This window comes from Pseudophryne corroboree, chromosome 8, assembly GCF_028390025.1.
Source record: "Pseudophryne corroboree isolate aPseCor3 chromosome 8, aPseCor3.hap2, whole genome shotgun sequence".
Classification (NCBI taxonomy): domain Eukaryota; kingdom Metazoa; phylum Chordata; class Amphibia; order Anura; family Myobatrachidae; genus Pseudophryne; species Pseudophryne corroboree.
This window is the reverse complement of record NC_086451.1, coordinates 415,680,330-415,705,907: the sequence shown is the minus strand read 5'-3', so window position 1 is coordinate 415,705,907 and position 25,578 is coordinate 415,680,330. Positions and strand designations below refer to the sequence as shown.

General features: G+C 46.3%; 1 protein-coding gene across 1 annotated transcript; it reads left to right on the top strand.

The window, feature by feature from the left end:
* The first annotated feature begins 6,407 nt into the window (after positions 1–6,407).
* ECH1 (enoyl-CoA hydratase 1) lies at positions 6,408–24,097 on the top strand. The gene is made up of 10 exons (XM_063937923.1): positions 6,408–6,567; positions 7,675–7,837; positions 8,995–9,083; positions 9,546–9,670; positions 10,926–10,974; positions 11,062–11,126; positions 11,779–11,849; positions 21,508–21,579; positions 22,825–22,975; positions 23,060–24,097. Exons 1-10 carry the CDS (start codon positions 6,534–6,536, stop codon positions 23,162–23,164), a joined length of 924 nt encoding a protein of 307 aa, XP_063793993.1. The 5' UTR covers positions 6,408–6,533; the 3' UTR covers positions 23,165–24,097.
* The last annotated feature ends 1,481 nt before the right edge of the window (positions 24,098–25,578 follow it).

Genomic DNA, 25,578 nt, shown 5'->3' with positions numbered 1-25,578 from the left:
TTACCAGCTATAGCTGTGGAGACCAGGCCCGAGAACCTTTCTCCACACAATCCTCAGCCTTCCATATGCCTCTTAAGTCGGCATCATCTGTCCAATGTATATTCTACAGGACACGTCAAGCAGAAATCGACATAGCTTTTGTCTCTAGGACCCAGTATACTCATGTCCCTTTGGGCATGCTTTATAATTATATATCTATCACTTAAGACAGCATCTTAAAATATTTATATGCATACTAGGGTCTCAATCTCTGCTGATAAGGTACCTGTCCACGCTGCCATAGCGCTATAAACCCATGCCGACACAATCGCCGGTCTGGGTAGTATACTAGAATGTGCACACTATCTGCAGGATCCCTGAGAATAGCTAGTGCAAACAGGACACCCAAGGGGAAGATTCTCAACACATCCTGGCCCTAGTGGGGAAAGGATACAGCCTGAGAATTCTCTTGTGGGAAGCTGCCATCTCTTGTCTGGAGATTCCCGCTCTTTTTCCTCATGAGAGGAGGGAAATTTACCTCAGCATTCTTCCCCTTAACATGTGTACTCTCGTGTCAGGGACAGATGAGTCATCAGTGATATGCAAATCATCTTTTATTACAATAATCATATATTGAATATCTTTTAGCCCTCTTGGCTGTAACTTTGCATTATCGTAGTCGACAGTGGAGTTAAACTCCGTGTCGATACTTTGTTATTTTGGATAGTGAACATAGAGAGACTCTGAAGGACTCTGTGACATAGGGACAGACCAGGGTAGATTTCCTTTCTGTTCCCTAACCTTTTGTGCAATAATTTTACCTCAGCTCTTACACATATCCAAACAGGCGTCGGCGTTGTCGACGGAGACACCCTCCCACACGCATATCCACTCTATCACCTCCTTAGAGGAGCCTTTTACCTCAGACATGTCGACACACGCGTACCGACACACCACACACACAGGGGATGCTCTATTTGAAGACAGTTCCCCCACCAGGCCCTTTGGAGAGACAGAGAGAGAGTATGCCAGCACACACCACAGCGCTATATAATACAGGGATGTACACTATACTGAGTGATTTTTCCCCTATAGCAGCTTATATACACAGTTTTGCGCCTAAATTTATGTGCCCCCCCCCCCCCCCCCCCTCTCTTTTTTACCCTTTGTGTACCAGGATACTGCAGGGGAGAGCCTGGGGAGCTTCCTTCCAGCTGAGCTGTGAAGAGAAAATGGCGCCTGTGTGCTGAGGAAGAAGGCCCGGCCCCCTCAGCGGCGGGCTTCTGTCCTTTTATGTACTTTAATGGCGGGGGTTTTACACATATACAGTTTATCAGACTGTATTATGTGCTTTTCGCCAAGTAAGGTAATCTAATTGCTGCCCAGGGCCCCCCCCCCCCCCCCCCCCAGCGCCCTGCACCCATCAGTGACCGGAGTGTGTGGTGTGCTAAGGGAGCAATGGCGCACAGCTGCAGTGCTGTGCGCTACCTTAATGAAGACCGGAGTCTTCAGCCGCCGATTTTCAACTTCTCTTCGTTCTTCTGGCTCTGCAAGGGGGACGGCGGCACGGCTCCGGGACCGGACGACCGAGGACTGGGCCTGTGTTCGATCCCTCTGGAGCTAATGGTGTCCAGTAGCCTTAGAAGCCCAAGCTAGCTGCAAGCAGGTAGGTTCGCTTCTCTCCCCTCAGTCCCACGTAGCAGTGAGTCTGTTGCCAGCAGATCTAACTGAAAATAAAAAACCTAACAAATACTTTCTTTTCTAGGAAGCTCAGGAGAGCCCCTAGGGTGCATCCAGCTCTGGCCGGGCACAGATACTAACTGAGGTCTGGAGGAGGGGCATAGAGGGAGGAGCCAGTGCACACCAGATATAGTACCTAATCTTTCTTTTAAGAGTGCCCAGTCTCCTGCGGAGCCCGTCTATACCCCATGGTCCTTACGGAGTACCCAGCATCCACTAGGACGTCAGAGAAATAGGCATTGATACACAAGGATAGATGCTACTTGTTACATACATAATGGTCCACCAGATTGCTAGGTTCTTAATGTGTTGTATGTATTGATCACCCAGCAATGTTGGAAGACAAAATGTGAGGTTATGTGGACTGTACAGAGGGGATGTAACTGGATAGGGAAGCACTGAAGGTTATGTTGGTGGGTCTGGAATTTGATAGGCTTGTCTGAAGAGGTGAGTTTTCAGGGAACGGTTAAAGGTTTGGAGACTAGAGGAGAATATTATTGTGCGTGGGAGGGCATTCCACAGAGTGGGTGAAGTCCTGTAATTTTGAGTGGGAACAGGTAATACATGTGGATGAGAGACGCAGATCTTGTGCAGAGCGGAGAGGTCGGGTAGGGAGATATTTTGAGATGAGTGAAGAGATGTATGTTGGTGCAGTTTGGTTAATAGCCTTGTATGTAAGTAAAAGTATTTTATATTTAACACGATAGAATACCGCTAACCAATGGAGGGACTGACAGAACGGATCAGCACATGAAGAACGTCTGGCGAGGAAGATTAGCCTCGCAGCTGCAATCAAAATGGTTTGTAGTGGTGAGAGCCTAGGTTTGGGAAGACCAGTAAGCAGCAGTGCAAGTGGGTGGTTACAGCATACCCTTAAGAATTTAGCCGTGGGTACTGGGCCGACGCTACTCGCCACTCGCTCCCTCCCTCCACTGATCACCGCCACTGATCACCGCTGCTGCTGCGAGGAGAGCGCAGCGTTCGCTCTCCTGCCCCTCAGTGACTTCCTTCAATTCAGCGCCGGCCCGTGAGCCAATCAGAGCTCACGGACCGGCAGCCCAGCCCGCAAGCTTTGATTGGCTCACGGATCGGCGCTGAATTGAAGGAAGACACCCGCACTGACTGAGGGGCAGGAGAGGCGCACACTGCGCTCTCCTCCCCTCACACACACACACAGGACAGCAGCAGCAGCGGTGAGCAGCAGGGGAAGGGGGGGGCGTGTATACCTGGCACTGAGGGTATATCTGGCACTGGGGAGGGGGGGGGGCATGTGTACCTGGCACTGGGGGGACTTGTGTATCTTTAACTGGGGGCATATCTGGCACTGGGGGGACATGTGTATCTGGCACTGTGGGTTTATCTGGCACTGGGGGGGACATGTGTATCTGGCACTGGGGGCATATCTGGCACTGCGGGGACATGCGTATCTGGCACTGGGGATATATCTGGCACTGGGGGGACATGCGTATCTGGCACTGGGGGTATATCTGGCACTGCGGGGACATGCGTATCTGCACTGGGGGTATATCTGGCACTGGGGGCATATCTGGCACTGAGGGGGACATGTGTATTTGGCACTGGGGGTATATCTGGCACTGCGGGGACATGTGTATCTAGCACTGGGGGTATATCTGGCACTGGGGGGACATGTGTATCTGGCACTGGGGGCCCTTTCTGCATCTGGCACTGGGGGCATATCTGGCACTGTGGGGGCATTTCTGTATATGGCACTGAGGGGCAATGTATATCTGACACAGTGGGGGCATTTGTGTAACTGGCACTGTGAGGCAATGTATATCTGGCACTCTGGGGCATTTGTGTATCTGGCACTGTGGGGCAATGTGTATCTGGCACTGAGAGGCAATGTATATCTGGCACTCTGGGGGCATTTGTGTATCTGGCACAGTGAGGCAATGTGTATATGGCACTGTGGGGCAATGTATATCTGGCACTGTGGGGCAATTTATATCTGGCACTGTGGGGCGATGTATATCTGGCACTATTGGGGTCATATGTGTATCTGCCCCTCCCCCATGTGTGTATCATGCCCCCATTTTCATTGGCCATGCCCCATTTGGCCACACCCATTTTTTGGACGCACGCACACAGTACCTATAAGACATATTTTCTACTTGCACCACTGCCAGTAAGGAGACTATTACAATAATCAATGCGGGAGATGATGAGTGCATGGATTACAGTTTTTGCAGTGTCTTGTGTAAGATAAGGGCGTATTTTGGATATGTTTTAAAGGTGCATGTAACATGATTTAGAGACAGATTGAATGTGGGGAACAAAGGACAGTTCAGATTCATGGGTGACACCAAGGCAGCGAGCTTGTGGTGTAGGCCATGTTGCCCCCCACAAACGGTCACTTCCTGTCAATCGAACTGCGATCACTTTTCACTTACATTTGCAGCGCATGCACTGTCTGCCGATAATCGTTCTCACATTTGCAAATGATAGTCAATCAGGCTCTATGTCCCAATTTAGGTACAGATGAGAGGCATATCCTACTATACAAAGTCTTTTCATTTGTGTGACATTGAATGTGGTGACCTAGGACTTTGGAAACGCTAGGCGCTCCCACTGTTACATGGACTCACACCCCCACCCGTTAATGGAAAATGGTGTAGAGGTGTAGCATGTGTCTTCAACTCTCAATGCACAGGAGGGACCGAATTCCAAACACAAAAAAAGACCAAAACATGACCGTAAAGCTGGGTATACACCTAAAGATTTATCTCTCTGGTGGTGACAAAAATCTGGTAATGTATAGGAGCAAATGAGAATCAACCATTTGTTCTCAAACGCTGGAAAATTAACAAAAACGATTGTTCGGATAAATTTTTTAAAACAAATGGATTTAATCCAGAGGTTCTCAAACGCAGTCCTCAAGGCACCACAACGGTCCAGGATTTAGGTATATCCATGGCTTAGGACAGGCGATTGAATCAAATTGACTGAGGTGCTAATTAAGTCACCTGTGGCCAAGCATGGATAAACTTAAAACCTGGACTGTTGGGTGCCTTGAGGACTGCATTTGAGAACCTCTGATTTAACCAATTTGTTCTAATAACCATTATTTGTTTTCCAGTGCTTCAAATGGTAGATTGTCATTTGCTCCCATTACCAGATTTGTGTTCCCACCAGACAGATCGGACAGATAAACATTGAATTTTAAACTGGCCGTACACTGCACAGTGGACCAGCAGAAAGAGATGGGTGGAGATGACTGCTTGATGGTTGGAGCAACTCCAATTACTATGTGTATCCATGTCTCCTATTCTCCGGTCATTCTGTGGTTCTCCATTTTCATTTCCACATAACGAGTCATTCTGGATGTCTCCATGGGTCCCATCTAGGTGTCCATGTCTCCCCTCGCCAGTCATTTTTTCTCCATGTCTCCCGTCATTCTGTATCTTTATTTTTTTCCCATCTCCAGACTTGAGATTCAAATGTCTGAAAAGTCGGTTGGGTGTCTGTTTTTTCCTGTCTATTAGATAGGAAAAAAACAGACTCCCAGCTGACTTTTCAAACATTTGACTCTCCCCCAATGTGTCTCCAAATCTCACATCCAAAGACATTCTGTGTGGCGTGCCTCCATGTCTCCCCGCCAGTCATTCAGTGTCTCCATGTCTCCTCCCTCCAGTCATTCAGTGTCTCCATGTCTCCTCTCTCCAGTCATACATGTCTCCCATACCCTCCAACTGTACCTTTTTAATAGGTACAGTACCTTTTTTTCATGGTCTGTACCGATTTTTGGCTCTCCAAACTTCCATTGAAAGTATAGGAAAAGGGTTGATTCTATTTCGGAGTGGGAGAAGGGACCTTCTGACGTATCTAGGGGAGGAGACACGTCACCAGGGGGAGGAGCTACGGGCGAACAGGGTACCCGAAAAGTTCCCTCGCAGGCTCGCTTCGCTCGCCACGCTTCGGGCTCGGTGGCTCGCTCCGCTCCACTTCGCTCACCACCTGATTACTAAAGGTAATAGTTGGTGGCGTGGATAGTAGAGGAACTATCCCGCTGGCCTAGCTCCTCCCCCTTGTGTTGTGACTCCTCCCCCAGACGGAAAAGGTCCCTTAGCCCACTTGATTCTAGCACAGTGGTTCTCAAACTCGGTCCTCAGGACCCCACACAGTGCATGTTTTGCAGGTAATCCAGCAAGTGCACAGGTGTATTAATTACTCACCGACACATTTTAAAAGGTCCACAGGTGGAGCTAATTATTTCACTTGAGATTCTGTGAGGAGACCTGCAAAACATGCACTGTGTGGGGTCCTGAGGACCGAGTTTGAGAACCTGTGTTCTAGCATCTACCATAGGAAAAGGGCGTGACCACGCCCCCTTTACCCCGCGACCACGCCCCTTTTTCGGATTTGTGCCGATTTTTCAGTGTAAAATGTTGGAGGGTATGGTCTTTATGTCTCCTCTCTACAGTTATTCAGTGTCTCCAGGTATGCTGAGTGTCTCCACGTCTCCCTTCTCCAGGCATTATTTGTATCTCCCCCCTCCAGTCATTCCGTACGTCTCCATGTCCCTCCTCTCCAGTCATTCCGCGTGCCACCATATCTCCCCTCTCCAGTGAGTGTGAACCTCTATGTCTCCTCTCCAGTCATTGTGTGTGCCTCCATGTCTTCCCTATCCGGTAACTCTGTCTCCCCTCTGCAATCATTCTGCGTGCCTCCATGTCTAACCCTCTCCAGTCATTCTGTGGGTCTCCATGCAGGAATCGCCTGCCAAACATAAAATGGCGACGCCCACTTAATACTGACCTTACCCGTTGTTACACACAGGGGCAAAGTGATATCTCATGGCTGCTGTACTCAGAGGACTCCTGAGGAGAGGTGAGTATGCACTCTCTGTAAAGTCTCTGAAAGTGGATGATCTGATAGTGACTCCACGGCCGTCACATTAACAGCACATATAGAGTTATTATGGGGCTGCTTGTAGGTTTGTATTGCATGGGTAAGTCAGACACGGGATAATGTTGACATAATCCATACACTTAGGGGGTAATTCCAAGTTGATCGCAGCAGGAATTTTTTTAGCAGTTGGGCAAAACCATGTGCACTGCAGGGGAGGCAGATATAACATGTGCAGAGAGAGCTAGATTTGGGTGTGGTGAGTTCAATCTGCAATCTAATTTGCAGTGTAATAATAAAGCAGCCAGTATTTACCCTGCACAGAAACAAAATAACCCACCCAAATCTAACTCTCTCTGCACATGTTATATCTGCCTCCCCTGCAGTGCACATGGTTTTGCCCAACTGCTAAAAAATTTCCTGCTGCGATCAACTTGGAATTACCCCCTTAGTTATAGATACGAGGCTGAAGTTAGCTTTTTATCCGGCAGCTTCTTATTCACTTCTTATTCGAGCTCCAGCTTCTTATTCAGATCATTCAGTTTTGCAAGGGTTAATGAGTATTGGGCATCAAATTTGACACCTGAAATCAGTAGCTCCAGGCCAGCTTTAGCGTGCTGGCCTGGAGCTACTCATCGCTCCCCGGCCTGCAGCGGCTGCGTGTGACGTCACGCAGCCGCTGTGGCCCGCTCCCCATTCGGTCCGGCCACGCCTGCGTTGGCCAGACCGCTCCCACGAAACGTCTGCCAAACGCCGCCGTAAATCTTGCACCGACTTTTAACTTTTATTATGTGATAATTTGGAAACTTTTTTTTTCATTTTTTTTTTTTTTCATAGAAAAAATAGCAGTGTCTAGGATTATCGGGATAATGTCAGCATTCTGATGAATATATATATATGCCAGGCACTGCATGCTATCAGTTTGTCCTGTAGCTGTGCTCCTTGTTTACACTGCCTCCCAGCGGAGTCTGTCCTCCTCTTCACACCCACACTGAACTTTACCCACTTCATGAGGAAATATAGAATCAAAGGGTTTTAGGCCTCTCTCTTTCTGATCGAGAAGGACTGACTTGTGTTTGTGATCTTCAGACCTCCGGCAGGTGGCTCTTGGACTACGGAACATGGCATCTGAGGGTGGATTGGCGTCCTATAACTATGAGACGCTGAAAGTAACATCACCGGCCGACCACGTCTTCCATGTGGAGCTACACCGTCCAGACAAGAGAAATGCAATGAACAGAGATTTCTGGAGGTAGCTAAGCGTGCTATATATACCATAATGTCCCCTACAGGCCCTGATTCACAGCAGTTAAAGTAAGAGTAACGGTACGACGGATGGGACAATCCGTTTCCGAAATTGTGCGGACATTCAACATTTCTTGATCTATGGTGTCACGTGTGTACCGAGAATAACCGCTACATTGCAGTGCTTGGTGACCATTTGCAGCCCGGAATACCGGTGACACAGGCTGTTCTCCCTCTGTGGGTATCCACGACACCTGTAGAGGGAGAATATAACCTATAGAAAGTGCAGCGAGCCACCGTGCCCAAAGCGTGGTGAGTGCAGTGAGTTTGCAAGGGGCTTTCTAGCGCTCACCCCGGACGGGATGCTTCCGTAGGGATCATGACAGCCGGCATCCCGTTCGCTGGTAAATCGTACATATCCCGTTCATGGACTTCACGTACCCCCACAACGATGGCATATTTCAGAAGGATATTGGACCATGTCATCAGTCCTGAGTTGTCCAGAATTGGTTTAATGAGCATTCTGGAGAGTTTCGATGAATGGTGTGGTCATCACGTTCACCCGACATAAGCCCAAAGGAGCATTTATGGGATGCTGTGAAGAGGTCCTTTTGCACCCAAGATCCTGCACCTACAAGTACCAGGTAGCTATGGAAAAGCTATGGGTCAACAGAATGGGTCAGCCTCTCTCCAGAGGTCTTCCGTCCACTTGTGGAATTGGGATATAGTTATGTGACCGCCCCCTGAGAATCCCGACAGTCTGCATGCCGACTGGAAGGGAATATTCCCACTCGTGGGTGTCGACAACACCTATAGAGTGGGAATAGAACGGTCGCCACCGAGCCTGCAAGGGGCTTGTTCCATTCCCCGCTGCCGGGAAACCGGTGGAGGTATGCTGACTGCCGGTCATGCATACCCATCCTGTGGAATCGATACAACATCAAGTTGCTGCACTTCCCCAGGCTACAGGGGGACCTACGCAATATTTGGCACCTATCCCTTGGCACTTCAGTGTACTTACTGTATACTGGAACTGACCTAATATGTCCTGTGCCTCCCAACTAAGAGGTCACCTTGCATTGCCATTGTCCTGTAACCTCATGGAAGGCTGCATTAAATCCCAAGGGCTGTACGTTAAAGCCAGTGTTCTTTGTTTCCATACAGGGAGATGGTCCTGTGCTTCCGAGCTCTCACAGATGATCAGAATTGCAGAGCTGTTGTTTTTTCTGGAGCTGGGAAAATGTTCACGTCAGGTGTGTACTGAGATCAGTAATGTCACTTATAATGCAGGAATGTTGTACAGTCACCAGCTCTCTAGTAAGGGCAGCCAGCCGACACGGTGGTCTGTAGGGTAAGCAGTCATTTATGTCGGCACTGCTTATGTCGCAGTACTTTCTCGGCACCAGTATGCTTGCAGGGTTTAAATGCTACTTCATGCATGTTAACGGGTTCTCTAGTATAACGTTACAGCTATTTCAGTTAAGACTAGTGGCAGTCTTTCCGCTTTCATTATTTCAGCCACAGTGATTCCGCATTTACCAGATCAGGGCCAGATTAACAATGGGGCGGAAGGAGCTACAGCCTCCACAGAAAAATAGGCCCATCATTATGTTCTTTTTGTGTGTTCCGCGGACAGAGAGCTGTTCATTCTGCAGTTTGCTGGTGATAAACCTGCATGATGTTGATACTTACTGCGTGGTGTGTCCTATTCACAGGAATCGATCTAATGGACCTGGCCAGTGACTTTGTACAGCCAGAGACAGAAGATGCTGCGAGAAACGCTTGGGGCATACGCAAGAAGATCGTTGCATATCAGGAGACCTTTTCTGTCATAGAGAAGGTTTGTCTTTCAGACTAGAGGATTCTGCATGAGGCTGGAACGTGGAAAAGAACCTGCCGCATTGAATTCATTATTGTATTAGGTACTCCACTGATTATCGGTGGTATCGTTGACAGTGGTGTCGGCAGCATCCTGACACCCCACCACCACTCACACACACACACACACACACACACACACACACACACACACACACACACACACACACACACACACACACACACACACACACACACACACACACACCTACACCCTAATTCTATCCAACGAGTCCCCCACAGCCTAATTCAAGCCTTGCAACCCGGCTCCCGAACCGCAGTGCGTCTCCCTGCCGTAGCCCAACTTCCCGCCCACACAGACTCTTCCCCACCCGCAGCCTAACGAAGCCCTCCCGCTGCCTTTCTAGACCCTCCCACATACTAATTCCCACCCGCAGCCTAACTTCCCCGGCACCTGATTTGTCCGGATTAAAAGAGGTGCTGGACCATCAGGTGCCGGATAATCAGTGGTGTATTTGTAGTATACTGTCACATTTTTCTATTCATGGTGATAGTATGAAGGGATCTGTACTATAGTGTCGCTGGTGGAGCTCTGCCATATTGAACATTTCAGACCCACCAGAGTGCTATAAGCCCCATCTACACCCGGTTGTACCCAATAGTGCGAGGGACTCATGTTTAGTCTGATTTCCCTCCTAGGGTCAGCCCCAGTTTTTCAATAGCGACTTTTCATGCAGTGTTATGTGTATTTCGCTGTAATTGTTTCGTCATCAACCTTTCCCTTGAACAGGACGTCGCCCAGCAATCTCTGAATCCCTTTGTGTGCTAGAACAGTTCAGTTTGGGGCAGTGCGGATGGTGTAATGATTAGCATTACTGCCTCACAGCACTGAGGTCATGGGTTCAATTCCCACCATGGTCCTAACTTTGCGAAGTTTGTATATTCTCCCCGTACTTGCGTGGGTTTCCTCCGGGTACTCCGGTTTCCTCCCACAATCCAAAAATATACTGGTAGGTTAATTGGCTCCCAACAAAAAATTAACCATAGCGTGAATGTGTCTGTGTGTACATGTGATAGGGAATATAGATTGTAAGCTCCACTGGGGCAGGGACTGATGTGAATGGGCAAATATTCTCTGTACAGCGCTGCGGAATATGTGTGCGCTATATAAATAACTGGTAATAAATAAATAATAAATAAATGTGTTATGGAATTAAGACGGACAGTTGTCACATTTTACCTATCTTCGCTTTCAGTGCACAAAGCCGGTGATTGCTGCGGTTCACAATGGCTGCATCGGAGGAGGTGAGGCACCGGCAGGATAATTGTGGGTAGGTCACTGCCGTCAGTGTGAGATTGGGACTTTATCACTAATGCTATGTGTCCCAATAGGTGTGGATCTCGTCTGCGCCTGTGACATCCGTTACTGCACCCAGGATTCCTATTTTCAAATTAAGGTAATGACTGAATGTCTGATAACCTGACCACTGTTTCTAACAAGAGAGAGAATTGGATTTTCTGCTGGCCCCTTAAGTTGCCGCATCACCCAATGGCAGTTTGTAGTGAAGATGGGTTCTTCTAGCTAAAACTAATTTCATCAGATGAATCCTGTAGCTCAACTGCAACTTCCTCTCTGACAGGTAACAGAGCGGAAGGTGCAGTTGAGCTACAGGATTCATCTGATGAATACAGGTGAAGTATCTCATACCCCAGAATTATTCCCACTTTTCAAATTAAGGTAATGACTGAATGTCTGATAACCTGACCACTGTTTACAACGAGAGAGAGAATTGGATTTTCTGCTGGCCCCCGCATCACCCATATGGCAGTTTGTAGTGAAGAGCTGTTCTTCTAACCAAAACTCATTTCATCAGATGAATCCTATAGCTCAACTGCACCTTCCTCTCTGCCAGGTAACATAATATTTCCCAACATCCATTCAAGTTTTTTTTGTCAGCCATAAATTGATTTGTTCTTGGCAAAATAAATAGTATATGGACTGTGCGACCACTGAGCAGCCTTTCCCCCTGTGTTTCCTCCAAGGCACTGGCTTAGAGTGTCTCATGTCAGATCCAGCTCTAACCAACATATTGTGTCTGTCTCTTGCAGGAGGTGGACGTGGGTCTTGCGGCCGATGTAGGAACCTTGCAGCGCCTGCCCCACATAATTGGGAGCAGGAGGTACGTGTAAAAGTGCAGTAGGATAACACTGTAACCAAAGTTACCATGCAGCATTTGTCAAAGCTGCTGCGGTTTTGGACACTGGATTTAAAGGGGCAGTTATATTTAATACAATACACACCTTTTTTTTTTTTTTTTTTTTGTACTGAAATTTATTGCCCCTTTAAATCCATCAGCCCTAAACTGAGAAAGACTTGTGGCTCTGTTAAATCCCCACTGGTCCTGGAAATTCGGGGCATATGATAGCTCACTAGTTGAAAGTCTCAACATTTTCATTTGGCAAGAAGCAAAGTATCTCATACCCTAGAATTATTCCCACTTGTTCCACAAAGTGGGGATTTGTAACTTCTTTACTTGGCCTGAGTTTCTCAATGTCCAGATACACCCAGTGAAAATGTCTGCCCTGGCTCTATGTGACCCAGAGATTCAGAACCAGGGAGCATTCTCAGGCTGCTGTTGGGGAGATCTCAGGTCTCCTGTTATAATATATAAGTGGCGTGCAGTTTTATGTAGAACAAGAAAATGCACGCCAAAACAAACTGAGAGGGTTACTGCGCTAAGGTTCTGCCAATGGCTGTAGTGTTATGACCAGCCCCTTGGTTCTGTAAATGTCCAGACTAGGGGCCGGATGTGATGAAGTCCGAGTTGGCTGGAGGTACAGATTCCCGACCAAACGTAAACTTTTTTTTAAAGCAGCAATCCTTTGCAAGGCATGGTTTTGCCTTGTAAATGATTGCCGCTTTAAAAAAATGTCTGAGTTCAGGTGGGAACCCGCACTACCGGCCAACTCGGACTTCATTAGATCCGGCACTAGATGTCGTTTTCTCTTTCTCCAGCAGCATATGATACTGTGTTCTTTAATCCGTATGATAAATAATTATACGTGTACCAGCATTAGTCTGTGTCACATCTAAAACCCTCTTGGAAACGATCCATAATTGTTCTGGAACCTGATGACGAGGTTGTAGAGGTGCCAGAGAGAACAGCGGTGGGAGGTTGCCTGGCCTGCTGGGGTACTGACCTATTTTTGTGTCCCCCAGCCCTTATTCTTTAGATATCTCTTGTGTCACTTGATGGCAGATTGTGAATGTCTTTTGTATAGTGCATTTCATCTCCCCACCACTAGGTGTAGACAAATCTTTGTTCATGCAATCAAGCTTGTAAATAATTCCACCCTGCTTGTACACTGATCTCCACACCAAAGACAAGTCACACATATATAGTATACCAAATAAAGCATGGGAATATTAGCTGGAAAACAATATTCTGGCGTTACTTAATAGAATTAAATTCCTTAACAAAGGTAGGAAATAAGGAGTAATCAACAAACCAAAACGGATTTAGCATAATCTGCACCAGTATCCTATAACTGGATCAGTATGTTTTACCGGCAGATGGGATGCCGGCTGTCGGTATGCCAACAGCAGCATCCCGTCAGTCGGAATCCCGGCAGCAAGTCCCCTCACGGACTTGCCACGCATTGGGCCCAGTGGCTCCCTTCGCTCACCACAGGTTCTATTCCCACTTGGTTGGTGGCGTGGACTTACCAACCGAGTGGGAATAACCTGCGGTGGTCAGGATTCCGGCTATCCGGATTCTGACGTCGGTTTCCTGAATGCCGGGATCCCGACAGCCGGTATTTAAACTGCATCCCCTATAACCTGGCCTGGGAACTGTGCAGAGCCGGCCCTAACCAATATGATGCCCTAGGCAAGATTTTGGCTGGTGCCCCCTAGCACCACCGCTGGTTCCGCCTCTGACCTTGCACCTCTTTCCCAGCACCATCACCCCTCACCCCTCACCCATAACAGTCCTTATTTTGGTGTTTGTACCCCCTATATTTTAAATAGGAACAGTTCACACATTTGGTGCACATCCCAAAAAGGGGTGTGTTTTTGCTGGCAAGGGGCATGGCCACACAATAGTAACCCCAATTCCAATTACGCCACAAAGGGCTGCAACTTTATTCACATTTGATCATGCGATAGTGTCCATAATTTATATTACATCCCATAGTAGTATCGCTTTACCTTATAAATGTTACTCCTCACAGTAGAGCCCCTTATTCACATTACATCACGCTGAATTGCTCCTTATTCACATTACACCACACCCTATTGCTCTTTATTCACATTAGATGACACCGTAGTGCCCTTTCTATACGCAGTGCCACATAGTAGAGCACCTTATACACATAATGCCACACATTAGTAATGCATTTATACACATAATTCCACACAGTAATGCCCCTTACACATATGAGACACATTATTAATGTCCTTATAAACATAATGCGCCTTACACATTATGACAACCTTTATTAATGCCCTTTTACACATAATGTCCCTTACACATATGCCGCACATTATTAATGCCCTTATACACATAATGACACACATAGTGCCCCTTACACATTTGCTGCACATTATTAATGCATTTTTACATGACGCACATAATGCTCCTTACACATATTCTGAACACTACTGCACAGCCAACACACTCACATGCACACAGCACTCACACTGCCACGAACACTGTGACCTCTGCCTCTGCTTGGATACAGATGTGTCCTTATAAATCTTGCCTCAATGCTAACGTCGGGCACCTTTTTTTATGAAAATGCATCTTATTTGCATTGCTATGTGGCTAGGATGCACAAGCAGCTTCTGCTGATTAAAATGATATGCAGCATGCCTATATACTGTGTGAGACTGTGGCTGTATCTGCATATGAAATGCTACACACAGAATATAGGCATGCCGCATATCATTTTAATCAGCAATTGCCTAGTTTGCCTATGCCTATGGCCGGCTCTGGAACTGTGTGTGGTTATTGTTCTAGTAGGTTTCCGTTTTGACCTAAGCCTGATCTCTCTGCAATTTAGATGTATTTATTTTCTGTTTTTTTCTGTGTGTGTATGACCTACAGCACTATGTCTAATAGGGTGACATAGATATTTAATCATTCAACCTTTTCCATCTTAAAGAGATCCTGTTTCCTCTGTGATAGACTCTCTCGTTACGAACAGGTTTTGATTATCCTGTAACAAAAAATATACCCCTTCCCCATACCCAGTGAAGAGGTTCCATGTTCTGTGCAATTAGCATACTGAAATATATAAAAAATACCGGCAGAGGGGAGGTGGAGGCGAGTGGTGAGCCAGCCGGACGTAAGGGAGGGGCTGATCTGCCCCTTGCCCTGACTGGCTGTGCGCCCTAAGCCAAGTATCCTGCCCTAGCTGGCATAAAGGCTTTCAAGGGTAAAGGGCTAAGTGCTACAGCAGACAGGCCACCCACAAAAAGAAAAAAATGTGTGTGTACACACACACACACACACACACACACACACACACACACACACACACACACACACCTTTTTCTAGACATCACAGGATACAAGAGTAGGATCACTGACCCAGGCACCACCATTCGCCAATGCCTCCCAGGTCCCCTCTTTATAGTGGTAATGCACTTAAACCCCACGGCAGAGACAGGAAGTGCTCCAAAATAAAAGAATAATGTTCAGCTAACCAGAATTAAATCCTAGGTGCATATCATGGCGATTAGCACAACACCTTAAACGTAACCCAAAACAGACACATGATCAATCTATACTCTCATAACAAGCCAGGCCGTGACCGGAAGTAGCTTGCGTTCGAACGCCCATAGTATGTATGTACAGTACCAGTCAAAAGTTTGGACACACTTTCTCATTCAATTGAATGAGAAAGTGTGTCCAAACTTTTGATTGGTACTATATATATATTTAAAAAAATCCCTTTTGGCCGCGCTAACGACCAATCTAGCTGCACCTCTGAGGAAACTCCCTGCTAGTGGAAGTTAGAGAAACAAGTATAGAGATAAATACCCCAGGTGCGCTAATTAAATTATACTATATGATTATTGAAACACCTTTGGTAAATGGTCACTCAGTGTTACAATGTGGTAAAATAAATGATTAAAAAGTTTTCATTGAATACCTGAACATTTATTCCTGGTAAAAGAACAGATAGATATATTAAAATGAGTTTTCTATATAAAACGTAGTACAGATACATATCAATCCATAAACATAACTCCCGTAACCTGTCCTATATCAAAAGGGTACGTTGTTAGGCTTCTCTTCATCCTTGCGGGTGTGAGCTCATTTGATGAAATCCACTTTTGACAGTACGGGTGGTAACGTAATCAATCCGAGAACAACCCTATGCGTTTCGTGGACTTCTTCAGGGGTATGGTTCATAATGGTCTGTAAAGAACACTTTCAGCGACGAATAACAATCTCAGGGTAGATTGAATCTCCAAATAAGCGCTAATAGGCCGGAGGTCTTCCTGGGGTAAACAACCATAAATATAAAATTCCAACTGGAAACAGAATGAGTCAATTTCTCTGTGTGTATCTCACTCTGGCCCTCATTCCGAGTTGATCGCTAGCTGCCGTTGTTCGCTGTGTAGCGATCATTTAAAAAAAAATGGCAAATCTGCGTGGCGTACGGGTACAAAGAGCATTGTGGTTATGCACAGGTTCTAGCAACGCTTTCAGTCGCACTGGCGGACGCAAGGAGATTGACAGGAAGTGGGAGTTTCTGGGTATCAACTGACCATTTTCTGGGAGTGTTTGGGAAAACGCAGGCGAGGCCGGGCATTTGCTGGGCGGTTATCTGACGTCATTACCGTGTCACTCGTCGCAGCAATCATCGCACAGTATAAGTAACTACAGGGCTGGTCTTGAATTGCACAAAATGTGTTTGCTGCCGCGCGGCTGCACAGGCGTTCGCACTCCTGCAAAGCGAAAATACACTCCCCTGTGGGCGGCGACTATGCGTTTGCATGGCTGCTAAAAGTAGCTAGCGGGCGATAAACTCGGAATGAGGGCCTCTGTTCAGCAGGAGTCCCAAACTATGCAATGGTTTGGGATTCCCAAAGCAAAAAAACACATATAGCTGGTGCCCTCATAACATTCAGATAGTAGCACAAGGATGCGGCACAGATGGCACTTTTCAACAAATCAATACCAACACATTGGTCTGTTTGGCAACGTTTCGGTCATTGTGAGCTCTTATAGCCAATCAAAATAATAACAATGGGGGGAGGGGTTGTTCTCATGTGCCTAGGGGCACCCTCACCCCTAAATCCGCCGCAGCTCACCTGTGCATTCTTATCCTGCTTCAATCCATATGTTTTCATATGTGCATTTACTTATTGCTTTGCTATATTGCCCATTCAGGTTGAGACAGATGCTATTTAATTTAATATTGGACTTAGATTAGCAGGTGTAACCTCCCCTGGGGCATGCGTCCAATGGGACCAATTTACTTGATTTTCTGCAACAAAGTTATTATACCAAATAACTGACATGGGCTAGGAGAAAATGCTGAAAGCCGAAGGAGTACGGGCTCTTAAAAGGACTAAGAGTCACCACTGCCTTGGAGGCTTGTAAATAGACCCCCTAAGGTCACAAGTCACTAATGGTCCCAGACTGGAAATTTTCAGCCAGCTGGAGAACCCGTACCCCATTTACCATCTACTGCCTCGTATTCAGCACTTACCTCATTAGACACCACAATAGAAGGATCTGCATCCAAAGTCCTTTCATAATGTATTACTAAGACATAATTGTGTGTTTAGTTCTGCTAGCTGCCCATGTACCCAATGTAAGTGATGGAGCTGTTATGTGACGCTGTATGTCTCTCATACAGTCATAGAACTTCTAGCTCAGCTGCCAAAAAGGAAGTAGAACAGGGGGGGGGTATTAACCTGGAGAAGGCATAAGGAAGTGATAAACCAGTGATATGTGCAAGGTGGTAAACGCACCAGCCAATCAGCTCCAATATGTAAATTGACAGTTATGAGCTGATTGGCTGGTGCGTTATCACCGTGCGCTTATCACTGGTTTATCACTTCCTTATGCCTTCTCCAGGTTAATACATCTGCCCCAGTGTTCTGTAGCTTACTTAGGGGGTCATTCTGAGTTGATCGTACGTAGCAACTTTTTGCTGCCCATGAGATCAACTAGACGCCGCCTATGGGGAAGGGCTTTTTTGCATAGCAAGGCTGCAAACGCTTGTGCAGCTCTGCTATGCAAAAAAAGTTTTGTGTAGAAGTAGACCAGGGTAAGAGTTACTTACCCTGTGCGATCGATCCAGCGATGCAGGTCCCGGAATTGACGTCAGACATCCGCCCTCAAAACGCCTGGGCACGCCTGCGTTCGCCGCACCACTCCTAGAAAACGGTCAGTTGACGCCCCGGAACTCCTTCCTCCTGTCAATCTTCTTGAGGCCGCCGCTGCGACTGCTTTCTTCGTTTGCGGCGTTGCTGCCCGGCGATGGCTGTCGCCAGGCAACGACGCGCCTGTGCAATGCGGTCGCCACGCATGCGCATTTCTGATTGCACGGCTGCGAAGAAGTGCAGCGTGCGATCGGGTCGGAATGACCCCCTTAGTTCTTATCTATTTCCAAAGATGCGTATCCATTATAACCCCATCTCTTACGCCCTTCCCTCGCTCTCGGTGTATAAGGTCCCGTTTCTGGTTAATGTTTAACGTAACCTGGTAATAAAACAATGAGAGTCTCTACAGTTAATCCCGTGTAGGCATAACTCTTATGTACACGTAGTAAGTATGCATTCAAGGAACTGATGGGCGGCATACTGTGTAGGGAGCATTTGTATAAGCCTGTTTATAATATGGTTGTAGCAATACACCGGTTATATCTTTGTGTATGCTGTACACCTTTTACCATACAGGAAGGGTCCGGTATGAAATCCGATGGTCAGGAAACGGACGGCGGAATCCCGGCAGCTTTGCTTACCACACTATTCTATTCCCCCTCGGGTGGTGCCGTGGACCACCACCCAAGTGCGAATACCAGGCTTAATAGGACAGAAGAAAATGTATTACCGATCCCCCTACATTGAAGTGTGTGTTTATTGGGGTATAGTTTATAAAAGGAATACTACATTTTCCTTACTTTGTCTTTAGAATTCTTGTTCTTTGATTCTACGGAGTAAATTTACTAAAGCTTCTAAAACGGAGAATTGGTGATGTTGCCCATAGCAACCAATCAAATGCTGTCTTTCATTTCTCTATTGCTCTTTTAGAAATTCTCTGCTTTAGAAGCTTTAGTAAATGTACCCCTACCTATTTTATGGTAATGAGTGAGAATTGGGCATGACATAGTCAATACTGAAATAAAATTCCCATTTTATAAAATTCCAGTAATGTAGGTGTTTCTTCCCTTACTGTTTTTTTTTTTTTTTTTCCATCTATTAAGAAATGATTCTAAAGCACAGGGTATATAAATAAAATCCCAAATGAAATGTTATAATGAAATACATTGTAACAGTGTATTGTTGTTCCACCACACATTATTTTAAGAATCCATGCGCACAGCCGATTGCAAGGTGAGTGACGGAAAGAGGGCGTTTATGGGTGGCAACTGACCGTTTTCTGGGAGTGGTAGGGAAAGCGCAGGTGTGTCCTGGCATTTGGAGGGCGGGTGTCTGACGTCATTTCCGGCACCAAAAAGACTGAAGTGATCGCAAGGGCTGAGTAAGTTCAGACCTACTCTGATACTGCACAAAATGTTTTTGTAGAGCTCGGCTGCACAGGCGTTCGCACACCTGCAAAGCAAAAATACACTCCCCCGTGAGCGGCGACTATGCGTTTGCACGGCTGCTAAAAACGGCTAGCGAGCGATCAACTCGAAATAACCCCCCCCCCCCCCCCCCCAATATTCTGATCCCTCGGCTTTGTAGAAGATTCCATATATATACCAGATGCATGTGGTGTAATGAAGCAAATAACTCCGGTGAGCTCCGAATGCCGGTTGCTTCGACCTGGGGGTAGGAGCTTTCTATGTAACAATATTTAAGGATGCCCTTTTTTTTTGCACATTGGCTCCAGAGAACCATATGGAACTGTTCTTTGATTCAGAAATGTCCTTTGTTCCATCCACTCTGTATCTGAATCCTGTTACATACATCTATGAATAAGCACTCCTGTAGCGCACATCTAGCGCTCTTCTCACACGGGCACATAACTAATTTGAACACTCATTGTCTCCCGCATTGGCTATTACAATTCCTCTTCTACTGATTTTCACCTAACTAATGTATACTGAACACGGCTACTAGACTGGTTATCCTCACTAAAGCTGGGAACACACTGGTATATATATCTGCAGATCAGTGAATCTGCAGATATATCTATAGCCGGATCAGACAGTGTGTTGTGCATACACACTGCCCAATCCATTGTGACTGATGTCACAAACTAGGCGGGCATTTACATGCGGCCGCCCAGTTCAGCTGTCAATCACCGCCGGCTGCAGCACCTTGTGTGTGGGCGTACACACACAACGATGTACCAATATATCTGTAGATATATTGGTCATTGTGTGTGCTGCAGGGCCGACGCGATAAGTCTGTGAACAATGGCGTTCATAGATATAACGTTAGTACACACTGGCCGACAGGCCCGCGATATATCGGCCGTTCGATGCTGCTGCTCCACTCTGTCTGCCACACATTGGCTGGCTGTATGTTACACACTCTAATATAAAATACTTCTAATAACATTCAAGACCATTAAAACCACACTAACTACTGTTCCTTTGTCTCCTAATAGCTCCCTGTCTGACCCCTCCGCTCTGCGCAAGATCTATGTGTCTCATCAACACCTGCTCCTATTCATGGCTACAGGACTTTGCTGGGATACATCCACTTTGTGTATCCCCCTACCTCGCACAACAAGACTTTCTCTATTCTCCAAACCTTCAAACGTTCCCTGTAATCTCACCTCTTTAGTCTGCTTACCAAAATCCTAACCTCTTCCACTCCAATATTATATATATATATATATATATATATATATATATATATATATATATATATATATATATATATATACAAAAAGTGAGAATAGGCGCCTCCTAGTGCATTATCTCGCATAAATTGTGACCTCCACCTTTAGTAACACCCCAGTGAATTCAAGGTGTACCTTGGATGGTGGAATTCCAACCACCTAATTGAATCGCATAATACCACGTATCTCAATGTGTAATAGAGATACTTTTCATCACAGTAATCCTGGTGGTAATTCTGCCCGGTTTATACCTCACATCTGTTTGTAATGTATCTGTGCAGCACTATTCAGCTTCACTCATTACACTTGCTGCTTCCTGGGTCCTGCAGACTCTATAGGATCTTTCTCTCTCTCTATAACAATGGGGGGTCTGTTAAATCTATTTCACTCCGTTCACCCAGAGCTCCACAGTAAGAAATGGATCATTATTAGTTGTAGCGTCTGATTGGGTGTAGCACATAGAGGAACTCTGAAGAGCTCTCAGTACTATTACTGTATCTGAGCCCCGTCTGATAATCCTTAGGGCATATACTGTAGTGTCCTAGGGAATGAAGACCATGCAGGGAGGTGCACCCAGAGATAGTAAAATTGCTGGCACATTAGAACCTGCCATTAGGAAGTCCTGCATGACCTGTCTTGTTCTCCAATGAACACTGGTGAGGATATTACTGTAGGATCCTGCAGGAATTGATGGGATTATAGATATAGATGAGCCAAGGAAACTGTATGAATGTGTCCAAGTGGGCAGACTGAGCCCTGTGTATAACAAAATCTACTACTGATTCTCTTTCCGTAGCCTGGCGAACGAGCTGGCGTTTACTGCTAGGAAGATGTTGTCCGACGAAGCTTTGAGTAGCGGTTTTGTCAGGTAACGTTTTTTTGGTGGATGGGAGAACACTAAGAACAATGTAAAGAGAGATTTCTTTGGTCTGTACTGGTAGAACTTTTATCCGGTACTGTCTTTATTGCGGACCACTCCCAAATAAATCTTACTATGTCGCTATGTCTTGATGATGAATAGAGATGGGTAACACTGCGCATTGATTAACCATGTAGGCAGTAATGTCATCTTGATAGAAAAGATACAACCTATACATGAGCTTTATAAAGAAAAAGAAAACGGAACTCTAAACATTGAGCTGGGCAGTGGTGAGGGCAGGGTCTGCGTCATTGGCTGCAGATTTCCTGGCGCAAGTGCTCACAGCCCGGCCTACCTGCGTAACCTGGGGGTTACTCAGACGGCCGAAGTTCACACGTGTGATGCAATGCTGTGTCTACGGAGCCACCAGCGGATCACACGAGTATGCAGGAGGCGTCTATTTACTCAGGACTCCCTCCTGCTGCTTTTGTATGTTTACATACAGCAGCTGCATCCATCAGGCCGTGTGTGTGTGTGTGTGTGTGTGTGTGTGTGTGTGTATATAGACTGTTGCTCTGCTATCTGTGTGTGCCTGTGTTTATATGCAAACGGATACTCTGCCCCTGTGTATACAGATTGTTGATCTGCCGTGTGTGTGTGTGTGTGTGTGTGTGTGTGTGTAGAATATTGCCTGTTGCTGTTGCTCTGCCGTGTGTGTGTGTGTGTGTGTATGCAGACTGTTATACTGCTTTCACATTGCAATGCCGGGTCACACCTGGGAGTTGGAAAATGGGTCCTTCTCTGGTGCGACGCGGCATTGGACTCTTTCAGACTGGCTTTCCAACCTGGGTCTGGTTGCCATCGGGAGCGGAGCTGGAGCCGGCATCGGGGATCATGAGATCATCTCCACGCCACTTCTGCTTATGCTGTGAAAGGGGTCTTGGGTCGCATCGACCCGGCAACCCGTTCACACGGTTGCTGTCCTGGGAATAACCCTTCTTTATTACCAGGTCAGGTGACCCAGGAATTCGTAAGTGACCCCTTTCACACCACACAGCGACCCGCATCGACCCGGCAATATACCAGGTTGATAGCGGGTTATTTGTGCGGGGTGAAAGGGGTATTACTCTGCCCCTGTGTGTAGACAGACTAGGTCTGATCCTCCGCTTGTGCACACAGAGCGCATTTCCTGCTGTTATTACCCCAGCTCTGTAGGTCACTTTTTTTTCAGTGTTACCGTTCCCTCTTCTGCAGCCGGATTTTCCCTGACAAACCGTCCCTCCTCGTTGCTGCTATTGACCTGGCCTCTGAGATCGCTACCAAGAGCCCTATTGCAGTACAAGGGACCAAAGTGAATTTACTGTATTCTCGGGACCACTCGGTGCAGGAAAGTTTGGACTACATGGTGAGTGCTCTTCCCTGTGGCACAGCCCCCTTGTCCCTGCTTCTCACAAACCTTTATGCTAACTATGTTCTGTCCATGTTACAGGCATCCTGGAACATGAGTATGCTTCAGACACAGGATATCATAAAGTCTGCACAGGCCGTAATGCAGAAGAAGTCATTAAAAGACGTCGCATTTTCTAAATTATAACCGTAGCCCAGTAGTGCTTTACCAGTCTGCTAGGACATAACATAACACAACTGGAATAGAAGCATCCGACTCTGAAACACACAAAGGTCTGCAACTGGGATTAAGGGCTCCTCTTCCAAATTAATAAATTAATCTGATCAGATTGACTGTATTTACCCTGCCAAGATCAAAGGACTGGAGTTCTATGTGTCAAATACTGGATACTGGACTGAGGAGCTAGCACCTCCAGGGTTAAAGTTGGCTTCCACTTCCCCCTTCTCTAGGGTTACTAACAACATGTAGGTACAAATAATACATTGAACTCCAGCAGCCAATCAGAAATTGCCTGGTGCAAATTAGACTGTGTAAGCAAGCGTCTCATTGGCTGCTATAGTTTAGTGCAGATTTTGCACCTGAGTTAGTAAACCATCCCTTCTGTCTTATCAGGAATCGCCCACAGCCAGCAAAAACATACTGTCCTTAAAAGCTCACACAATCTAAAAGTCAAAGCTGAGGGAAACCTAAATGTATTATAGGCCTTATTCAGGCTTTTTGTGTGTGCAGATCATCAGACATTATAGCATGGATTGGCCCGCCGATCCCCAGTATTTCTGAGCGACATGCGGTATTGTAAGGCAAACACAGATGTCGCTGAATAAGGTCTATAGCAAATACGTGATGCAATTTACAGCGATCGCTATCTCCCAGCTGGGATTTATGGTATATTCTACCAAGGACAGGATATGGCTGACGTACAAGGCGTGGCTTTGGTGAGGTACAAACCACATCTGACTTATTAGCCTGAAGACACATCAACTTTTTCATTCAAGGATATCTGAATCCTTTCCCATCTTTATCTTTCATTTGATTGAAGTTTTAGAATTGTTTCGCTAACCGAGTGTTTGATGCGCAGTTTGTTTAATCCAAAGTCATTAAAGTTTAAATTGAATGATCTGTGTTTGTATCGGAACCTTTGTTTGTCTTCATTACTGGAAAAGGAGAAATGTTTGTGTGGGAAAAATGCTGTTGTGGAACTACACAGCCCAGCATGCCCTAACAGCAATACTGTGGCAGGGCATACTGGGATATGTAGTTCCACAGCAGCTGCAGTGCTACAGGTTGCCCCTAGTACAGGACCAGTATGTGGTGGTGACATTCAGCGTGCAGGAACTTTCTGGGTGGAACAATGGAGGACTGTTATAAGGAGTCCCTATTGGAAGAATGATGGGAACCCCTTGTGGAATACTTCTCATTGAGAAGTGAGGTGTTGATGTATAGAGCTCACCAGACGACTATGTATCAGGCAGCCATTTTGAGGTGTGTGGTCTGATATGTCAAACTGGTCATATAATGTAGACCGTGATGAACTAACGTCATGTTGACATATCATTCCTGGAGGGCCAGCAGTGACGTACCTGCTCCCGGTGGCACCTTTCTGGGTCCAGGGGTCATGTGGCACTCTGGGGCCAACAGCTGACAGGGAGGGCAGTGTTCTGGTAAGTACAGGCCCCAATCGCTAACCATAATCCCTACCCCTAAATCTTCCTCTATTGCCCAACCTTGAACTTCCAACCCCCCCATAGCCTAACCCTCCCATCCCGAATATTGACATTCTGATTGTTAATCATCAGTTAATGTTGACCTAATGCCATTTTTAGTATGTATCCTCTGAATCCATAGAAACCAGTATTCCAGTACATGACTAAGACAATACACTAATCATGGGCTTAGTTTAGCTGATCAGATAAAACCAGCAGCTGCTCACAGAGACTGCCTTTTCCTAATAAAAAATCTGAGAATCTGAGAGAGCCAACAGTTTTGAGGCGTAAGTAAGCTAAGGTTAACCTAACCCCCCCCCCCACCCAGGTGGTGGTGGTGGGGGGGGGGGGGGTGGCGACTACACCTACTTACCCCCCTAGTGCTTTACCATAACCCCTGCCATCCTTTGATATCTAACCGTAAGGCTGTTCCCCCTCGGGCCCTTACCGTAAGAGGCAGGCAGATATGTACCTTCAGGTCTCAATCCCAGTGGTCGGTGTTCCGGTGCCGGTGTGCTGAAAGTTGATGGGAATCCAGCGTTGGTCACATGACCACCAGGTTGCCAAACATATGCCATTCAGATACCACAACAATAATATGAAACATGACTTTGTATAATAATAATAATAGTTATAGTAAAAGCAATATTTGAGTTCACTGCAAACTGCTTCCCAATAAGCAACTGTGCAGCAAGCAACAATTCAAAACTTGTAAAGAGGTAGCTGATTGGACCTTCTCACTGATAAACCCTCACTAATTACATTTCATGACTTGTCCCTTCTGGTATTCTAGCTGCATATAGACTAATCTGCCTCAAGGAAAAGCAGTATAATTTTTGGGATCTCAAAAGAAAAGTAGTTTTTTTTTGTTTGTTTTTTTATATTACCCACCTTACG